Below are 21,920 nucleotides of genomic sequence, written 5' to 3'. Positions count from 1 at the left end.
GTCTAGGAAACCAAAGGTGTGTGGTCGTGTCGCTGGTGTGCAAACCTCACCGTCGGTGCGGGTGGAAAGCCCCACCTCGCCCCTGGTGCGACGCGTCCCGCGAAGGACGCCAGGCTCTGTTCCACTCTTCTTGCAGCTGGGAGGAGTTGAGGCTGAAGTTGGCGAAACTCCCTCACCTGTCCGAACCCGTATCTGGGCAGGAAGCAGGGCCCGGAGGCTCTGCAGGCGGCCCTCTGGGTGCAAGGACCTCACGGCCCGGGAGGCACGTGTGGGGGCTGCTCCCAGGAACTTCAGACCCCCGGGACCCGAGCCCCAGCTCCTCGCTGGTCCCTTTCGCCCCCAGGCACCCTCAGTTTGGCGCGCCCCGAAGGCCGACTGGGGCGGACGCCAGGGCTGCAGGTCTGAGACGCTCCGCCTCCTTCTGCCACTTAGAGCCACTAGCGCCAGCTGGAAGCCTTACGTTCAGTCTTAATCTGCGGTCACTTTCGGAACTTTCCAGGCAAGGAGTAGCCAGGCCCTCTGCCTCCAACCAGTGCCGTGCCTGCCGCCTGCCTGGGACACCACCAGGACCCAGAGATCCCGCTCTTCACCACCTCCCCCCAGGGCACCGACACCCCAACTTTTTACGCGCGGTCTGCGCGGGGCGACTGGGTGTCTGGCTCCCGTGCTAAGGGGCGTGCGCATCTTCCGGGTGCCGGCCGCGCTCCCATCGTCTCGGCTGGCTCTCCTCCTCCCCAGGAACGACCGTGGGGCTGGTGAGCCCGGATCTGCAGGGCACTCGACTGTGCCTAGCACTCGGAATTCACCCCCGCCTCCGAACCCATCCTCGAGGACCGGACTGCGCCTCAGGAGGCCAGGCTTCTGACTCCAAAAGTCAAGGCGGCCTGGTCTTCTTTCCGAACGCGGGTGCCTATCGCAGATCTGCCCCGCGAGCGGCGCGCGGAGAAGCCAGGCGCCCGGGACCGCGTCGCGCCGTCGGGTGCAGCGCGCACCATGGCCGGCTGCTGCTGCTTGTCCGCGGAGGAGAAGGAGTCGCAGCGCATCAGCGCCGAGATCGAGCGGCAGCTTCGCCGGGACAAGAAGGACGCGCGCCGCGAGTTCAAGCTGCTGCTGCTGGGTGAGTGGCTGCGACTCCGCGACCCCTGCTCGCCAGGCGTTGTCCGCCCTCCCGGCCGCTTCCCTCACCCGGATCCCCTCCGGGCCTGGAGCCCGCGGGGTGTGGCGCGGCTTCTTCCCTGCCCCTGGGGGCTCGGAGGCCGGCAACGTCGGGGGCCTTACGCTGTCCTTTGCACGCTCTAGTTGGGCGACTTTCGAAAGCACCCCTTCCCTGCCCCAAAACAAGGCTGAGACGTAGCCTTCGATCAGTGTCTGCTTTGTTTGCCCCTCCCCCTAAAACCGCCTCCATCCCAACCTTTTGCCGCCAGCTTTTTCAGAGCCCCGTCGGGGATGTTGGGGTGGCTGGTGGGAGCTACCTGATGAACACTGGGGTGCAGCTTTAGCTTGGGCCGTTGGGCTCTCGATTCCAAAGAAGTACGGTTGGGTGAGTGCTTGCTAAGTGTGGACTGTGCTCGGTTGTGACCGCATCGCTGGGCTGTAGCAGGGAAAGGTAGTAACCTCCCCGTCGCGGAGAATTAAAAATGGAGGTCCGGGAAATTGGTAAACTTGCTTGGAGAAAAGACAAAGCAAATACTAGGTCAGTAGTGGGGCTGACGACCAAGCCTTCGCCACTCACCCCACTGTGACCCCAACCGCGTCCTTTTGGTGACCCCCCCCCCCCCCAGGCCTTTGTGTCTGTAGCAGGCCCAAACCTCCCCTGCTCAGCTCCACTGAGCGCACTCCTTCCTAGTGTTGGGGCTTGGCTGGCCCAGCTGCATTGAATAGTTACTCATCTGGCTCTTAACTTGCCAAAACAAAATGTTAAGGTTTCCCCAACTTAGGTCCTAGGGCAAGGATCCCACATCACCTGACTTTCTAGAACCCCGTTCAATCCATTTGCTGTTTGAGGAACATTTACCTTTTTGTTCAGACCAGGGTATTAGCTGTTAGATCTTTCCAGATAGTTTGAAGTGTTTCAACTCTTTCCTTCCAGAGAGGAATCCTCTCTTACACCAGTTTATTAATCTTGAATATAAGGAGTCACCCTCCCAGAAAGCTTGAAGGAAAGAAAAGATCAAGTTAGGATAAAATGGATAAAAGCTTTCGCTTTTAGTCAATATTGGCTTCAGGCCTGGGCAAAGGAATCTTTTGGCACTTACTCCCCGCCCCCCCCCCCGGGGGGTTTAGAAGGTATTTGTTGGGGTGTCTGGCCTTCACCATGCTGTGCTCCTCCCCACTGGTCTAGGTGTCTGCTGGTGGAGTGGGCTGCCCCCCATACACGCTGCCCCTCCCCCACCCCAGATTCCCATTGGATTATCTACCCAAAGGCCCCAAACTTGCTTCCCTGGCCTCTGCAAGTGGGGAGGGGGCAGACCTCCTCCCTGAGGAGTGGCCGAAGGGCAGCTGTGCTGGGTATTGGACGAGCTTGGATTCCAAGCTGAGGGTCTACAGGTGTGCCCTGAAGACTCCCTGATGAGAGACGGAGCCTGGGTGGGGGAGGGAAGAGATTGTGTCCATCTAGCAGGGTTATTGGAACAACCTGTGTCTGGCCCAGAACCTGCCCCCCCCCCCCTCCCACCAGGGGTCTGCAAACTCAAAATTGTACCTGGCCTTGCAGGTTGTTAGAAAGCTACATTTGTCAAGGGAGGAGGATTATGTGACAGTTGGCTTGATGACCTCAAAGTAATGATGTCGGGCCTCCATTTGTACTCATGCTCCAGGCCCCGCAAATGATAGGGGTGAGCCTGGCTTTGGTGGCATACTTTTTCTCTTCAAGGGAAGTCTGTACCTTCTTTCATTGTGAAGTATGTTGATTCGTGCCAGTGTATGAAGCATAGTGTCTAGAATATACTAGGAGCTTGACAAATGCTGGCTGTGCAATGAGCCATCCCACACTGGTGAACAAGCCCGTTTTTTTTGGAGTAAAATGCTTGCATTTACACTCCAAGTAGGAGAGTAATGTTTGTCAGGTGTTTGCCCTGGAGGTCCTGTTTAATACTGGGGACTCGAATACCTTCATTGCCTCCCCCAGGCCTTTGCCCCAACCCTCTCCTGCACCCTCCAGGCACTGCCTTGTCTCCCAAGATCCCCATTCTCACTGTGCCCGGCTATGACTGGCATACTGGCTCAGTGCTAGTTACTTCAAAAGCTATAGAAATAGTTGCTAAGCCACACACGGTGGTCAGGAAACCCAAGGAAGGACTCAAAAACTTGGGGTTTCTTTCCCTCTTTCAGGGAGCAGGGCACACTACCAAGATAAAGGAGGAGGCAGTGACTTCAAAGATAAAGGAATCAGGACATGGTGTCTGCTGTTTGGTCCCAAGTCATGCAGTCTGAGTGCAGAATTCACCTGAGTCTCTGTAATGGGTCAATTAGATAATCCGCGGCTCAGCTGCCTCGGGTGAAAACTGCACTTTGTGAATGGGAGTTGAGGATCCTGTGTGGAGTGTGGAACGATCTGAAAAGCCACCAGCTCTTTCACAAGGATCATGCTTTTGCAACAAAATGATTTGAGGGGGTTTCTGAAGTGCAGTCACTAGAGCAGTATCCTGTTTACACTTAATAAAAGCATAGGTCAGTGTCCTCGGGGAAAGATAAAAGCTACTATCTGGTTTGGGCTGGTAATTGCAAGATGTCAATGTGATGCTTTCAGCTGAAGGGGGAGGATAAAGAAGATGATTGAATTTGGTAGAAAGAAATTCCTTATCAGTTTCTCAGATCAAAGTAAGACCAAAAGTAGTTATGCAAGGAACCCTGATGAGTACTATTCAGTGTAGGAAGAAAGCGTCTGGACAAAAGCAATTAAATAGGGGGAGAAATGGGATCTTTTATTCATTTTTAATATTAAATGAGGCTTAGTCAAGTGTTGTTAATAGAGTTGAGTGTTTCCAGAAACTGATGGCTGAATTTTGAATGCAGACCTCATGTTGGAATTGTCTGGAAGGAACGTATACTGGGGAATTGGTATTTAACTTACATTTTTAATCCCTGTGCCAATGTAAGCTCTGAGGACAGACTGCCTGGGTTCAAACTCTGGCTATACACCCCCCACCTTTTTTTTTTTTTTTTTTTTTTTTTAAAGCCATGGACTAGCTTCTCTTGGGTTTGTCTGGTAATAAGTGTCAGTTATCTTCATTCCATTTTTGAGTATTTTTAGCCACCACTGAGGTGGTTACTTTCTATTTTAGTTGATCAGTTGCAGGTTGCATAGCAGTTTGTCTAAAATGTCCTGGTAGTGCTCTGACAGTAATGTTTTGCTTTCAGTTTCCCTTATTTTCTGAGCCATAAGCTGATTTGAGTCTCCCTACTTATACCAAAATAGGTGAAAATCTGAGTCCCCTAAAATCTTATTGCCTTGGTTATAACAAAATCTCATTTGGAGACTAATTATCATGTTCCTAGGCTGGAAGTTTATTAGAGGAAGTAGCATAGGGAGGGTGGCTTTCTCCATAAAGTGACAAGCTTTTCTGGCTCTGTGAAGAGGAAAAGGAGTGAAATGGTTAAGTATGCCCATGTTCCTTTATTCTTCACTTCGTTCAATCCAACATTTTCCCAAGTGCCAGGCACTGCTCAGTTCAGGGATCATTTGTAGGTGAAGTGCTAAATTGGGGGTGTTGGTTCACAGGTGACTGTTAGGAGGAGGATGGTCGTAAGTGCTTACTGGAGAATAAAAGGTGGTATAAGCAGGGCATGGGGGGGAATCCTCTGGAAGAAGAATCATCTGAGTAGGCCCTTAAGCAATGGGGCGGTTAGGGTGCTGATGGCCATCCCTGCGTGGGCTCGTGTAGGACACACACACACTTCGCCCCATCCACCAAGAGAAGCTCTTGAGGACAGTCAGTGGTGTTCTGAGGCTCTGGGATGATATGAAGGGGTCCTGGGAGGCAAGATTTCATTGAGTTTTTACATTTTATCTTAGCCTTTTATGTGAATAGTGTGTTCGCTACAAAATAGATGTTAACGTAAAAATGCTTCATCTTTTGGTGCCAGAATGTGCTTCAGAATGGGGGACTGCGTGATTTTTTTTTTTTTTTCCCCCTCCTGTGGCTTCTGTCCATTCTGGCTGGAGTAAACCAACCTCACCAGGTAGCCGTCTTCTTTCTATGACCCAGCCGTCCCTGAAGACAGCTCAAGAGGCTATTCGTTTTGCCTTTAAACTAATAAAGAGCCTTTTCAAACCATGGACTTTTACCCTTTGTACATTTTCAAATAAAGTATATCGAGGTATAATTTATATCCAGTATGGAACTCTGGATACATGATGTCATGTCCTCCGAAAGTCCTCTCTGGAGGCCCGCCACGTCCACCTGCCCCTCGTTGGCCATGTTACGTTCGGTCACTTGTTCAAGGTGCTGCACGTTGTCTCTACTATCTAATGGTTTGGTGGAGAGACCCTTAAGGCCAGGCAAATATCCTGCTCCTCGCAAAGATACCCCTCAGACTTCGTATCTGTTGACTCCTGATCAAATGTACACCCTGATGGCTACAAAATGATTTTCCAAATCCTGCACTCTCCATTTCACATTTGGCACTGGGCATGTTCCTGTAAGGTCCCTCCTTTTGCCGCTATTTATTATCAGTACATATCTGTGAATCCCTCATCGGGTTTCACTTCATCCCTGTACTTCATTGTGCAATGAGACCCCTTTCAGGCTGCTGTTTGCATCATGGCAACATGGCCCATCCTTTTTTTTTTTTTTTTTTTGAACCCTTTCTTACTCTTTGGCATAAAGATGAGTCTGGAGCTCTAGCTGACCTTCCTTCTCAGGCAGGGAATAAGCTATTTCTCTACAGGGTCTTGGTGACTTTTAGTGGCAAACAGAACCTTTTACGATGCTTAGGGCCCTTAAACAGAGCGAGTAGACAAATCACTCACGAGTTTCGACGTACCTGACGGAACCACACTTCTCAAGGCGTGGAGTTCGAGGATGGGTGTCTTGTCATTGTAATGCTGCGAGCAGATGAGGGGGATACTGGACAGTAGAGTTAGACAAAAACCATATGTTTAAAAATGTCTTAACCCTCAAAGGTTGTTTGTTTGTTTGCTTTCTTAAAAGATGCCTTGTGGTTTACAAAACCCTTTTTCTTTTCCGGTGATACCTGAATTTAGAAAGTTTTCTTGTAAGAATCCCCATGTGTGGGGTTGCAGGGAGGGGGTAGCTAGATTGAGAAGGCAAAGAGGGGTTGTTAGTGAGTGAGCATAGCAAAGCTATTACGTTACCAAAGACAAAGGTTGAAATTCAGGCTGAAAGGGGACTCGCCAGGATGTCTCATGAAATGGAAAGAATTGAATGATAGAAACCGGAAAAGCATCAGTACCAGGGTGTTGCTGGGGCCTTCACAGGACCCAGCCATCAGCATGGGTTGGCTCCTTCCTTTTTCCAAGTTTGAGAGCTCTCGGAGCCTTTCTTGCCCCGACGAGAGCCCAAGGTCTTGGTGTGACCTCAAGCTACACTCCTGGGTCCATCAGTTCTGGCCAAGGGCTGTAAAGCAAGACCTGCTGTCCTCTGAGTGCACACGGCTTGGGGTGGGGGTCCCTGGGGGGTCAAGCAGCCCTTGCAGCAAACACTGTCAAAGGATCGAAGCGTACCAGCAGAAATCCAAGGGCTCTAAAGCTGGAAGCCACTGTCGGAGTCTTTGTGGGGGCCCTCATTTTGATGAGGATCAATTGGCTCTCTGTTGATGGGTAAATTAATGGGCTGTCATGTCAGCCAGGGTTCTGGGCTGCAGACCATTTAAGCAGAGGAATAATTTATTGGAGGGGAAGCAGGAAGTTCACAGAACCGCTGGGAACTGGAGAGCAGGCTCAGCCAAAAGGGCATGATCCAAGGGAGTTTTGACACTGGTATCAGTCCACACGGCCGAGCACACAGCCAGGGACTCCCCCACCCCCACAGCAGTTGAGGACTGGACACTTAGCTCCACAGCCGTGCTATAAATCATCTGTGACCATCTCCTATATCTTGTGTCACTTTGCAAAACCTCAGGCCATCTGTGCTCAGCTGCCAGGGAGCTGGGGGACAGGCTGCATGGAATGATGGTAGGGACAGGTTCTCTGGGTTTAAAATCTGGGCGAGCAGGTCCTAGTGGTCTACCAACACCCTGTCTGGTCTAAGGCCACTTGCCTAACCATTTTGAGGTCACTGATAGAACTAACATGTTCTCCAAAGGACACGTGGAGAGAAGGGTCAACAGCATGAAGGCTCTGCTGGTGCCTCGTCTCAGAGAGCAGGGTCCCGATATATGGCCATAACCTAGAATCATGAAATAAGCAGCATGTTAAGATTTGGGAAACCTGAGTTGCTTTTTTTTTTTTTTTTTTTTTTGCTGGAGAAGGCTCTGAGTATTGGCTGTCTAACCATGAACAAGACAGTCTTCTCTCAACCCAAGGGTCCTCACCAGGAAAGTGAAAGTTTTGGATCAGATGACCCCCTGATATCTTTCCAATTCTGTCATCCAGTATCTTCTACCAGTGGTTCTCAAAGTCTGCTCCCAGGAGCATCGGCACCTCCTGAAAACGTGTTAGAAACGCAAACTCTCAGTGTCCGTCATGGATGGCCCTCTGGATCAAGTTCAGGAGTGGGGCCAGCACTCTGTATGTGAATAAGCCCTCCAGACGGTCCCGACGCACGCTCAAGTGTGAGAACCTCTCTTACAGCATTGGTCCGGCACCCAGGACTGGCCAGCCTCTGATTGTCTATACCTCTAGGCTCTAAGGCAGATACCCTTATTTTTCAGCAAATGTCCAGGAGGCCTCTGAGCCTGACCTGCCTAGGGGAGGATTGCTTTCTTGAAGTGGAATACATCACTCTCTCATCAACTTGGTGAAGGGTGGTCAGAGTCTGAGCTAGGTAACTTGCGTGGTTATTTAGCATCTGTGCCCATGTGCCAGGTGGGTGGGCAAAGAGCAAGCACACGTGTACGCTTACCTCCGCGAAGAGTCCTTATAAAAACAAGTGTTCGCATGTGTACGCACCCTTAACTTTGATGTATTATCAAAAAGTGACGTTCCTATCAACTGCAGTGGCCTTAGGGCTAATGACCGTTAACTGGTGACTTTCTATCCCGGACTAAGTGGTATAGAGGAAGCATGTTCTAGTAAGAGCTGCTATGGATCTGTTTTGTGTTTTGTTTTGTTCTGTTTTTGTTTTTTTGAAAACACATGAAACATGGGCTGGTATTTCCAACCAAAGGGTGCTATTTCTTGGTGGCTTAAAAAACTTTTTTCTAAGCAACTGCTGAGTTCTCATATTTTGTACTTTAAAAAAGAATGAATAGGAAAAAAGAACATTTATCTTTTATTATTTTGCCTGAAAAGGTGTCTTCTGGATTGTTGGTCCATTGTCAGTGACCCACAGATGGGTTAACCACGCTGCCTCTCTCTTGGCTCTGCCATGAATAACAAACACCTTCGTTCCGAGTGACTCATTCCCTGCATTTTTGTTTCTGGTGCTCAGCGACTATGTAATTGGGAAATACAAGCTAATTGTATTACTAAGCAATATCAAAGAAATGAGGTGATAAATCATGTGGAGAATCCTTGTCTCATCTGCATAGTGTTGTATTTCGTAAATGCATGTCTGCAACTGACTGGAAAACCTTTAGCTCATCTCTTACCACAGAGTTTGAGAAATAGAAGTGCAAACTTGCATTTTATGAATGGAGAAGAAAAGGTCCAGAGGCGTGAAGAGACTCAGCAGATGTCACAGGGCTCGGTGACTAGTAACTAACTGGCAGTAAGCCAAGGCTAGGAATCCAGTCTTAGTTGCCAACTCATTTTTTTCCATTAAGTCAGTCTGAGTCCTGTTGTTGAATTTCTTAGTTTCTAAGGCGACATTGATTATAAGACATGCTATTGATTTGAAAACAGCTTTTTAGGAAAACAAACACCATAATGAATGCACACATCAGTGCAAAGGCATCTCGACTTTAAAAATGTTAATTTGTGTGCCAATAAGTCTTGGAATCAAGGATTTAAAGGCTATTGATTCCTACCCCCCCCCTTAATCAGATAGTACAAACTTAAAGCAAAGGTACTCCAGTTACGTAGAATTGAATTCATGAAACCAGTTTAAGTGCTGAAGTTAAAAGAGAAACTTCTATGTATTGCTGTCATCCCACCTGGTTCTATTTCAAATGAAACCTGAAAGAAGTTGTTTCCTGGATTAGTGGGGCTGTTAGATATAAAGGAAGTTAAGAGAAAAATGAGAGCCACGCAATGTGAGAGCTCCAGTAACTGAGTGATGGTGGAGGCATCCAGGCAAATGATTCAGTCTGGGGGGAGTTTCACATGAGACCTCGAACTCCATGAGTGTTTTGTTCACCACCGACCAGCTGCCTGCCTCCTTCCTCGCCCCAGGGCTGAGCACAGACCTTAGCTTAAATATTGGTTGAATAAATATGTATGTCTTTCTCTCCATGAGCTGGCAGATGGGTAATGTGAAGAATTCTTCATAGTAGCTGGAGGTCCCTATTGGTCAAGGTACTTTAAGAACATTCATGAAAGGAAGACTGGCATGGGTTGGATCTTGAAGAAAAACAAGACAGAAAATTCCAGAACTGATTTTTTTTTTTTTAACATCTATCCATTATCTTAGCTACCTGTTCATGTTGACTGTTTATGCCTAGAATAGTGGTGTCAAAATATGAAAATGGAGCCCGGGTCCTGGAATAAAATGATTAAGGAGGGCAGTTGTGATGAGCACCAGGTGTTATGCACAACTAATGAATTGTTGAACATGACATCAGAAACTAATGATGTACTGTATGTTGGGTAACTGAACATAATAATAAATTCCTTGTAGTTCCATAAGGATTTTCCTGGTAACTGCACGTAAGATTTTGATATGTAACTGGAATGATAGTTGAGAAATGTTTTTCTTTATTGCTTTATTCTGAAATAATTTGAAAAAAATCATAACTCATCACAGTATTCATGTAATTTTCTAAATAAGTGGTAGGTCTGCCTGTATAAAAATAAAGGATTTTGTAGGGGCCTCGTGATTTTAGAGGTTCCTCTCATACTTAATTTTATGAATAAGAAATTCAGAAGCTCTGAAAAGAGAATCAGTCATTTCAAGGACTTAAATCCCCTGAAGTTTAAGACCTAGTTTGGTGGGTTAGGAGCCATATCTTAGCCTGAGCGAATTTGATAGCTGCACAGAAAGATGTCCATTTCCTAACAGAAATAATCGTCTGATATTGCCCTAGGTGGGGATGTTCAAAGTGACAAGGCATGATGTGCTCCGCATATAAATGTATTGCATTTGTTGATAAAAATGTTTGTAATCGGTTCTATTTAAATCAGTGGCTTGGAGATTTTAGGAGTTTGTGTTTGTTTTAAAAAATTCGAGAGAGTTAACAAAACAGGACTATCCACTTAAAAACCTTGCCAAGTAAGAATGCTAAAAATATTGTAGCCTATTCATCTAAAAAGCCATTCAGAAAGTGCTATTAGACAGTTAATTTATTTCTTCACATATCAAAGATAGAATTCCTTGAACAAGACTGAAAGGTCTTCCCTTCTCTGCCTGATTCATCCAATTCTACCTATCTGTTCCTCAGTAATGGTACCACTGACCACTCAGGCGCTCAAGACAGAATCCCGAGGGTCTTCCTTGAGTTTTCTGCTACACCTAACACTAGAAATGGAAATTAAAATAATAAAGCTAACATTTATACATCCAGGCCTCCTTCTGGGCACTTGAATGATCTCGTTTACTCCTCACCATCCTTTGAGGTACAATTAGTATTACCCTTTCCATTCTACTGATGGGGAAACTCAGGTCCTAGAGCAAGGTTCACCAGGGGCAGAGTCGGGGTTTGAATCTAGACAGCCTGATTCCAGGGCCCTGATTCTTAATCATAGTCCTGCTCCTGACTCCCAGAGCCAACACCTCACCAAAATCTATTCCAAGAGGCCAAATCTCAACTGTGTCTATTTCTTGCAATTCTCTTCGCACCATCTCTTGTTTGAATTCCCCAACCTCTTCCTCGCCCTGAGTCCAATGTCCACACTGCAGCCAGAGTGACCTTGTAAAAATGGAAATTGGATTGCTATTTTCCTGCTCAAAATCTTTCTATGTGTTCTCCTTGCCCTGGGGTGCAAATCTAAAATCTGTGCATGGTGTGTGAGACAGGGTATCTGTCCCCTGCCACGTTGCCACGTTCTGTGACATTATTCCCTGTGATCACTCACTCCTGCCTGTAGGGCTTTCTTTTAGGAACTTCAGTGGGCCATCCTCCTTAGGCCTCTGCACGTGCTCATCTCTCCACCCCCAACATGAGGTCCTAATAGTCTTCTAGCTAATGGCTACTTATTTTCAGAATGCTTCTTAAATATCCTTTCCTCCTGGAAGCCTTCACTGACTGATGCAAATTAGTTCCCCCAGAATATTCTTGCATAGCCTGTTCTGTATTTCTTACTTGAGATTTTCCTTGTTTCTTTAGGTAGGCTTGTATTGCTATAAACTTCCCTCGTAGAACAGCTTTGCCTACATCCCAAAGATTTTGGATTGTTGTGTTTTCATTTTCATTAGCTTTGGTGTCTGTTTTTGATTTCCTCTTTGATTTCTTGGTTTCACCCATTTATTGCTTAATAGCATGGTATGTAGCCTCTGTGTATTTGTGTTCTTTCCAGATTTTTTTTTGTAATTCTAGTTTCATACCTTTGTGGCCAGAAAAGATGCATGATAGGATTTCAATCTTCTTGAATTTGTTGAGACTTGTTTTGTGGCCTAACATGATCTATCCTGGAGAATGTTCCATGTGTACTTGGAAAGAATGTATTCTGTTATTTTTGGAGGGAGTGCTGTGTATAGGTCTGCTACGTCCATCTGGTCTCATGTGTCATTCAAAGCTACTGTTTCCTTGTTGATTTTTCTGTCTGGATGATCTATCCATTGACGTAAGTTGGGTATTAAAGTCCCCTAGTATTGTTGTATGACTGCTGATTGCTTCCTCTATGTCTGGTAATAGTTGCTTTATGTATTTAGGTGCTCCCAAGTTGGGTGTATAGATACTTAAAATTGTTATATCCTCTTATTGGGTTGTTCCTTTTATCATTATGTAGTCTCTTTCTCTGCCTCTCACTACAGTCTTTGTTTTAAAGTCTCTTTTGTCTGATACCCCAGCTTTCTCGTTTTCATTTGCATGGTAAATGTTTTTCCATCTCTTCACTTTGAATCTGCATATCTTTAGGTCTGAAGTGAGTTTCCTATAGGCAGCATATAAATAAGTCTTGCTTTTTTAATCCATTCATTCACCTTGTATTTTTGATTAGAGCATTTAGTCTATTTACATTCAAATTCATTATTGATAGGCATGTACTTCTTTTTTGTTACTTGTTTTGTGGTTGTTTTTGTGGTTGTATTCCTTTTTTTTTCTTGCTGTCTTTGCAGTTTGATGGCTACCTTTAGTGTTAGGTTTGGATACCTTTCTCTTTATTTTTGTGTGTATCTATCACAGATCTTTGACTTGCAGTTACCATTAGGTTCATATATCACACCTTCACAATCAGCAGTCTATATTAAGTTGATGGTCACTTGAATTTGAACCCATTCTCAAGGCACTGAAATCTTTACTCACTCTCCCCATCTTAAATGTTTGTCCTATTTTACATCCTTTTATTTCGTGAATCTCTTGACTGATTTTTATAGATATAATTGATGTTTAATGCTTCTGTGTTTTAAACTCCATACTGGACTTATGAGTAATCTACCTTTATTATATATTTGCATTTACCTGTAAACAATTTTTTTTCATAATTTTCCTACTTCCAGTTATGGCCTTTCTTTTCCAGTTAAAGGGTTCCCTTTAAAATTTCTTGTAAGTCTGTTTTAATGGTAATGAGCTCCTTTAACTTTTGTTTGGCTGGGAGACCCTTCCTCTCTCCTTCTATTCTGAATGATAGCCTTGCCAGGTAAAGCATTCCTGGTTGCATTTTTTTTTTTTCCTTTCAGCACTTTGCAGGCCAGAAGGGAGTAGCAGGATATATTCAAAGTTTCTGATGATAAATTGGCTAAGAGCCCTACAGGGTTTCCCATGTATGTAACGGTTTTCTTTTGCTGCTTTTCAAATTCTCTTTATCATTACTTTTTGCCATTTTAGTTATTATGCATATTGGTGTGCATCTCCTTGTGTTAATTTTCTTAGGGGCTTTCCGTGTTTCCCGGATCTGGATGTCTGTTTTGTTCCCTGAAACTATGGATGTTTTCAGCTATTATTTCTTCAAATAAGTTTTCTGCCCTCTTCTCTCTCCCTCCTTCTGGGATCCCTATAATGCAAATGTTACTATGCTTCCTGATGTTGCTGAGTTGCCTTAACCTATTCTCATTTATTTTTTTGGCTGTTCAGCTTGGTTGCTTTCCATTACTCTGTCTTCCAGATTGCCGAGCCATTCTTCCGTATCCTGTAATGTGCTGTTGATTCTCTCTAGTGTGTTTAATTTCAGTTACCGAGTTCATCTCTGACTGGTTCTTTCTTATATTTTTAAGCTTTCTGTTGAAGACTTCACTGAGATCCTCCACTCTTAAGTCCAGTGAGTATCTTTATAAGCATGATCCTGAATTTTTTTTTTTGGGGGGGGGGGGTCAGGCATATGGCTGATCTCTGTTTAATTTAGCTCTTTAGGGTTCTTCTATCCTTTCATTCAGGACATATTCCTCTGTGTCCTCATTTTCTGTCTCTGTGTTTCTATGTGTTAGGAAGGTCAGCAATATCTCCTGATCTTGAAAGTAGTGGCCTTACGAGAAAGAGGTCCTCTGGTGTCCTGTAGCACAGTGTCCCCTGGTCACCAGAATCAGGGGCATCAGGGGTGTCTGCTCTCTGGGTTGTGTGTGCCCTACTGCTGTGGTTGGGCAGCGTTGGCCTTCAGTCCAGTCAGCAGCAATGACCCTCTTTGCCTACTCCGTGTGCACTGGGCAGTTCGGGTCCCTGTGCTGTTGAGGACTCTGTCTGAGGCTACTTTTGAGGCTCGTAGTTTGGGGGTAGTTATCTCCCCCTCTCTTGAGGGCCGTAGGCACTTTGGAGTAGTGCTAGTCCCTTCTAGGGCTGCTTGCTGGGTGTGTTGGGGCAGGAGCAGCTTTGGAGGAATGCCTGCCAAGTGGGGCAAGTTGGATGGGCAGGTCTGCGGAGGAATGCAGGGCCAGGCACACAGGCCAAGCCTGACAGGTGGAGAGTGTTTGCATTGGTTCCTGCAAGTGTCTAGCTTTGTAGGCTTGGGGAGGGGAAGAGGAATGGTTCCCAACCTCACTTATGTTTTTAGAGCAGTCTTCTAACGATCCCTGCCCCTCGAGGGCACATTCTGATCTCAGTGCATAAATCTCTTCACATATACCCCAGGCACTTTTCAAACTGCTGCTTGTCTGCTGTGTCCCAGCAGGGTTATTCATTATGCTGGTTCTTTTTTTTTTTTTTTTAATTTTATTTATTTATTTATTCTACAGAGATAGAGACAGCCAGCGAGAGAGGGAGTGGGAGAGGAAGAAGCAGGCTCCTAGCGGGGAGCCTGATGTGTGGCTCGATCCCATACCTGGGATCACGCCCTGAGCCGAAGGCAGACGCTTAACCGCTGTGCCACCCAGGCGCCCCCGTTATGCTGGTTCTTGAAGGGCAGGAACCCAGTTTCTTAGTGCCCTCTGGTTCTCCTGGAGCTAACCCCGCTGACTTTGCAAGTACCTGAAGTTCTGCCCCACTGATTTTTAAAAGCTCACAAAGCGAAGGCCCACTGTTTTTCCAAAGCCCAGGGTTATGGACACTTGTCTTCCCAGTGTGAGTCCCCTGCGCAGGGGTGCTTGGGGCGGCCTGATCTTCTCATTCTCCCTTTTTGTGGTGTCCCTGCCGTTTGTAATTAGTCTTCCTAGGGGTTGGTTCTCCACGGGGTCTCTGCCCCTCCCACCCTTTTCAGTGTGGCCTCCTCTGACCCATTAACAGGGGAAGGTCCGTGCTGCCAGTCTTGGGGCTGTTTAAGAGTTAGCTGTGCCTGCCGAGCTGTTACCTGAATGTCGTGGGGCGAGGTGTGCTCAGGGTCCTCGCACTCTGTCATCTTCCTGACCTCCTCTAGCTTCTTTCTTCAAGTAGTGCTCCTCCTAGTTTGAAACTCTATTTCTGATAGTGTATTGACCGTCCTCCCTTCTAGTCTCTCAATTTGCTGAGTGTAGGGACTACTGGAACCCTTTAGCATTTTGTGTCGTGCCTGGGTGCTCCAGAAACATTTGCTGAATAAACAAATTTATTGCCACGTAGTACCAACAGTATCACATAAAAGAAACGATATTTTAACCTCAAGTGTCCAAAGCTTATTCTTACTAGAATATAGCATTTTAAATTGAATAAATATCTATCTATGACTGTCCTTTTTAAACTTTTACTTTAAGACTAATGAACTTCATACTGACGTTGGACTGTGGGCTGATGTTCTGGAACGAATGATTTATTGCATGTGTCTTATTTGTTTTCTAAGCTTTCAGATTTATGCATAGAAGTAAATACTTGCAATATTAAAAGTATTTTTAGTTTTTTAAAAAGAAAACCACAGGCCCAAAATGACATCACTTAGGTTAAGGCCCTAAGTCAGTAAATCAAGACTTAATACCTAACTTAATTGCAGTTTCAATCCCTCTGGAAATGTAACCTTTATCCGGTCCATGTTGGTTAACACGGGACTTTCCTGGTCAGCACTAAGAAATTCACTCATAGACCCCTTCCGTTCCTCTTAAGAGGGCAACTTTGCCTAAAACAACAGATTCTTTTGCTAATAATTTCCTTATTCCCCACTTCCTTTCTACCTTTACAAACCTTTTCTCTTCGGTAGCCCTTTTGGAGCTCCCTTTTATTTACTAGATGTGATGCTGTTCAATTCATGAACCAGTTAATAAAACCAATTAGATTTGAAATTGACCGCATTGAATTTTTGTTAACTTGCAAAGTGGCGTATTTGTAGCAGAGACTAACAGTCTCCTGAATATCCGTTCTTCCTCCTTCTGTAATATTAGGAATTTTACCTGGGCACATGGACACCCAGCTAAAGACAATTTTTATTATTTATTTATCTATCTATTTATTTATTTACAAACCAAAGCATCACTCCTTTACTCCATTTTTTTTATTTTAAAAGAAATCTTACCTAATTTCAACTCCCTGGATTCTGTTGGCCCTCCCACCTGCAAGGGCGACTAGTTTCTTCTCTACCTAATTTGTGTTAAAGAGATTCTTACACTTTTTAAGCTCTTCTGTCTTGAGACTATCATTTCTTTCACTGTCTCTGAACTTTAAAGAGGAAAAATTCAGATGATAGACTCAGGAGAGGAGACAGATGAGGTCATTTCTTAATGCTTGCCTGTATTCTGCTTTTGGATATGCGGTGTTTGAACGCATCAGTCTAATACTTTCACACAAGTTTTCCCTTTCTATGGACACATTAAGCCATTTAAAAATGATTTTTAAAAAGCAAGATGAGGGGCACCTGGATAGCTCCCTTGGTTAAGGGCCTGACTCTTGTTTTTGGCTCAGGTCATGATCTTAGGATCGTGAGATCGAGTCCTGAGTCTGGCTCTGCACTGGGCTTGGGGCCTGCTTAGGATTCTCCCTCTCGCTCTGCTCCTCCCCTCCTCTCCCCCCCAACCCTCCCCTGCTCATGTGTGTGCTCTCTCTCTCTGAAAAATATGTAAATAGCAAGATGAAATGGAGTGAATAAAATACAAAGTCCTAATCACGAAGCATGAACTACCAAAAATGCCACACCGGCTGCCAACCTTCACAGCAAGTATTTGGGTTTAAATGTTGCTGCTTCTAAAATGTCTAGAAGTTGATTGAATCACTCCTTTTAATATCTTGTCTTTGTCGCTGTGGAATTGTGGACTATAGGTAGCTCGTGCATGAGAAAACTACTTGAATTTTCCTTGACCATTTTCAAATTAGCATTCATTTAGGGTAATGAAGTTTTTCTTCCTTGCTTAATCATTTGTGTAGGCATTAGGGGATGGACAGGTGGAGAAAACGAGGAGGAAGCTCTGGTTTACTTGACATAAGCTCTGCAGGATAACATTGGACAGTAAAGGTCGCCTCTCTCAGTGAGGAATGGCCCCAGTAGAACACATTTATCCTGTGCGTGCGGGTGCGTGGAGGTACACATGCACACAGACCGGCACCTCCACCAGATAAATTGAAATCAATTAGCACTTAAAGGGAACTTAAATCTGCTGTTAGAATTAAACCACTTCTGTCTGCAATGGAGTTGTATCTTGGTACAAATCAGAAAATGGCCGGAAAAGTTACTACCCAGGAAAAGTACATTCATCTGTTTAAAGTGTACGAGTGGAGCATCTGAATTTCTTTTTGAAGTCCTCTTCCTCTTTAAGGAGAATCGTATTGGCTAAAACAAAGGGTTTTGTGTTTATCGTGATTATGGAAACTCAGTATCTTATATCTCCTTGAGCTATAATTAGAAATATTTCTAATTTGTGTCTTTTCCAGAATTCTAAACATTCCTTATTAGACTTGCTGCGTGGCCTGTTTAATGAATTGCTTTCTCCCTTAATACTTTTAAACTTTCCAGTACCTGAAAAAGCTGGATGTTGTTAAAGCCTTGTGGATGAGTTGCCAAAAATCTTTGGTATCAATCCCAGTTTGGCTTTTCATTTGTCGTGTGACCTTGGGCAAGTCACAAAATCATAGAGGCTTCTCATCCATAAAATGAGAAGGCTGGATGGAGCAGTCTAGAAGTTCTTCTAGCTCTGAGTTGCCATGGTAACTCTTCAATCATAGAGGAAGTGTTAGTTACCTTGATCACTTAAGATAGACTGTGTGTGTGTGTGTGTGGCGTGCCTCCAGCACAACTGAAGAAAGTATCTGGTTGCTGTTTGCCTTGGTGATAAGTGGCAGAAAGTTCTTCGCATTCCTTTGTTCTCTGTGTTTGAGTTTTCATGTAACATGAGACTTTATATGTGCAATAATCTCAGGGTGTTAGAACAGGTTTGTCAGGGACAGAAATGTATTGCCTTGGTAATCTGACCAGAACCTCTGATGTTGGAAATATCTTTTGACGTAAAAATGGCTCCTAGACTAACACGATTTGTCATTAGCCAGACGCCTTCCAGCCTTCCATTTATTTTAGAGTAGAAGAACGTTTTAATAATAATAGCAATAAACTTAACCCCTTAGAATCCTATCTGGCATATAGTCAGTGTTACCTATCTATTAGCTGATTTCATCCTTGCAAGTTAGTGAGATATGCGATAAACTTTTTTCCATCATACTGATGAGGAAACTGAGGTAAAGAAAGATGAAATGAGCTGTCCAGAGTCATTAAGTGTGGGGCTGGGATTTGATTGACCCAGACAGTTTGGTTCTAGGAATTCCTTACTCTTACTACTCTTCCCTACTGCCCCTGGAGAGAACCCATCTTAGAGCATCCGTGGCTGGGTTGGGCATTGGAAATCCGTCCGAATGGAGGCAGTGGTCTGGTGTGTGGTCCTGTGTCCTCCATCGCAGTGCAGTGTCTTTAGGTTAGTCCTTTAATCTCACTGAACCGGTGCTCTCCAATGGAAATAGAATGTTAGCTGCAAGTGTGAGCCACACATGTAATTTAAAACTTTGAAGTAGTCACGTTAAAAAAAAAAAACCCAAAACATAAAAAAACTGGCAAAATTGATTTGAATAACGTATTCTGTTTAACCCAGTAGATCAATATAATTACTCAACATGTGATCAGTACTATTTAGGAATGAGATCTTCTATTTTTTTCCATATTAAATCAATGAAACCTGACGTATATTTTACATTCAAGCACATCAGATGACCCGCATTTGAAGTGTTCAATGGCACCATTTAGTTACTGGCTACTGGACTGGATTGCACGGCTCTGAACTCCTGAGAGCTACCAGAAAATGAGCCCATGGTGATGAATGATCTCTAAAATGTCAGCTCTGAAATTCTAGAAATCTATGATAAGTACCTGTACCCCTTAAATGATTTGCCATGAGATTACATGTTTCTTCTCTGCTTAAGTAGCATGGAGAATGCACTCTAAGCTAAGAATTAAAGCATCAGAAAGGCAACGTAATGTTAAAATAATGTGTGCATATCAAAGAAGGAATTTCAGCAAGTGAACATGCTTTAGTGGGTTTAAAAAAAAAGATTGCTTTGCAAATCTCCAAGAGCTTACTGTGGGCCAGGTCCTGTTCTAGACATGTGGGATTCAGAAGAGAATAATTCATGGCCTCTGCCTTCATGGGGCTTAGAATGAAGCACAACAATAAATAGATGTGTGGGTGAGTTTAGGCTAGCTGAGTACCATGACGAAAAATAAAGGGGAGCAAGGGGTTGCAGAGTAGAGACTGAAGGGCCCCGGACATTGGTGGGTCTAGTTTTTATAGGAAGGCTTCTCTGAAGAGGTGGCTATTGAAGGGAGATGGGGTTGAGAGAGGACAAGCTACACGAAGACCTGGGAAACCGTGTACCAGGGATGACACAGCAGTTTGACCTGGAAGACGGCCGGAGGTAGAAGTGGGCTCTGTGGTTCTGAGAAAGAGCTAAAGGCTTTGTGTTGAGCTGAATGAGAGAGGAGGTGACAGGAAGCACAGTTGGGGAAATAGGAGTTCGGATTTCATTGTAAGTGCAGTGGAAGGCCAAGGGAAAACAAAGGTTGGCAGAGGGAGGTGATTTGATTGTTTTTATGAAGAAAAACTGTGCTGGACAGAGAATAGAGTTTAGTCAGTGTTTAGTCAGAGTGGAAACAGGAAGACCAGTCAAAATGCTATGGGATAGTCTGGGTGACCTGTCATGGTGACTTGGACTAGCATAGGAATTATGAAAGTTGAGTTGGTTAGATGTTTCATATATGTGTCGAAGGTAGACTTGATTGATCGGATGTATTGGTAGATGGCCCAAGGGTATACAAGGCCAGAATCAAAATGATCCTTGAGTTTTTGGCTTGAGTGACTGGGTCAGTAGTGGTGCCATTTATGCAGATGGGTGAGAGGGGAAAAATGGGTTTAGAAGCAGCAAGGAGGTGTGGGGGACAGGGAATCAAGAGCTCTGTTTTTAGGCTTTGAAATTGATATGTTTATATAAATGTAGATAACAGGCTTGAAATTGGGAATGAGATTTATTGTCTTCGTCTTAGATATTCAGAGAGAGGACTTTGCTGTGACACAGAGCAGGGTGTATTGGGGTGCCTGGGTGGCTCAGTCAGTTAAGCATCTGACTCTTGGGCTCAGGTCATGACCTCAGGGTCGTGAGAACAAGCCTCAAGTCAGGCTCTGTGCTGAGCATGGAGCCTGCTTAAGATTCTCCCTCTCCCTCTCTGCTCCTCCTGCCTCCTCATTGTGAGCTCATTTGCGTGCTCTCTCTTAAACAACTAGAAGTAAGGCTATAGTTTCATCTGGGCACTGACTTGAATTGTTTCTTTTAGGATAAAGATGAGGCCTTGATGATTCTGAGCCTATCCAGATGGTGGTATAAATGACAGGGCCGGGAGTCATGACTTAGATAAATGTTTTCTCTCTAGTGCTCTAGGGTCTTGGTCTTGTGCTTGAGAAAGAGCTGTAACCAGTGCTGATAATCAGCGGGGGAGCGCCAGCGCTCTCCTACTAGGTGCTACACACTGATGTACTCTTATGCTAATTGGTAAATAGCCATTAGCCAGAGTACCCTCTCCCCCTGAGGCTAAAAACCTAGCCATCAGAGCCTCACTTCTGGAATACTCTAGATTTTTCCCTACTAAGTTTCCTTGGCTCCATTCCAGCCACTACAGTGGAATAGCATCTGTTTTGATTAGTCAGTGCTCCTGCCATATACGTTACTAATCTTGTGACTATCACCCATCGTTCTACCCTTAGTGGGCCAAGACCAAGCCATTTGAACATGGAAGAGACACCTTCTTGGATCAGTCACTTGCAAAAAAAATCCAGAATAGTGATATCCTTGATCTCTCATGTGAATTATGTTTCCACTTACTTTATTGCTCTGTGAATACTACACGTTTTATAATAGCCACTGGTGAGGTTGACAAAGTCTTACATGCTTAAGTTACTTGTATCCTGGCATAAATACTACAGATTGAGCACTTCCCATATTACTCCATGACTAAGAACTATGAATTTTCAGACAGAACCTTTGTTCTTTCATTTCACATTTATACCATAAAATGTGGCTCCAAGATGGAGAAAATATTTGAGTTACGATAATGAAACAAAAGATCTTGCTTGCTCCCTTTGACTCTATGCTATCTCTTGTACTGTGGGCTTTCTCTGATAAAAAAGGAAAATAACACCAAAAGAACTGATGATTCTGTACTACTTTGAAGGCTTGCATTCATAGTGAAGCCTTGAGTATTGAAAAATTCTTCACTCATTATTTAAACAAATACACTTGTATGTACATATAACCTAAATGTAATATTCAATCATCTGGGTGCCTGGGTGGCTCAGTCCGTTAAGTGTCTGCTTTCAGATCCCAGGGTCCTGGGATCGAATCCCACATTGGGCTCCGTGCTCAGCAGGGAGTCTGCTTCTGACTCTCCCTCTGCCCCTGCTCTCTCTCTCTCTCTCTCTCAATTAAATAAATAAAAATCTTAAAAAAAAACTTAAAAAATATGCAATAATCTGTGTAATGCTATGTATTTCATTTTCAATCACTAACGTTGAGTTGGGAGTTGCTAAGCATAAACTGTATGTGGTGATAAATAGGTTGATGAAGGGACAAAAAGCTGTGTGAAATGGGGTGGGGGGAGGGGCTTCAGCTCCTGCTTGGTCATCCTGCCGTAACAGAGGGTCCCATCTTCTTGGAGAAGGGGCACGTGCGTGGAGTGGTGACCTACAGCAGCA

General features: G+C 44.7%; 1 protein-coding gene across 1 annotated transcript in view; it reads left to right on the top strand.

The window, feature by feature from the left end:
- Positions 1 to 451: 451 nt before the first annotated feature.
- Positions 452 to 21,920, top strand: part of GNA14 (G protein subunit alpha 14) — a 179,737-nt gene continuing 158,268 nt past the window's right edge. The window contains exon 1 of the mRNA XM_045781061.2: positions 452 to 1,117. Coding sequence (XP_045637017.1) covers positions 994 to 1,117 — 124 coding nt within the window. The 5' untranslated portion in view covers positions 452 to 993. The remainder of the gene's footprint in view (positions 1,118 to 21,920) is intronic.

This window comes from Ursus americanus, chromosome 34 (assembly GCF_024610735.1).
Source record: "Ursus americanus isolate L20-20 chromosome 34, mUrsAme1.1.p, whole genome shotgun sequence".
Lineage (NCBI taxonomy): Eukaryota > Metazoa > Chordata > Mammalia > Carnivora > Ursidae > Ursus > Ursus americanus.
The sequence above is the reverse complement of the archived record's forward strand: the minus strand, read 5'-3'. Positions and strand labels throughout refer to the sequence as shown.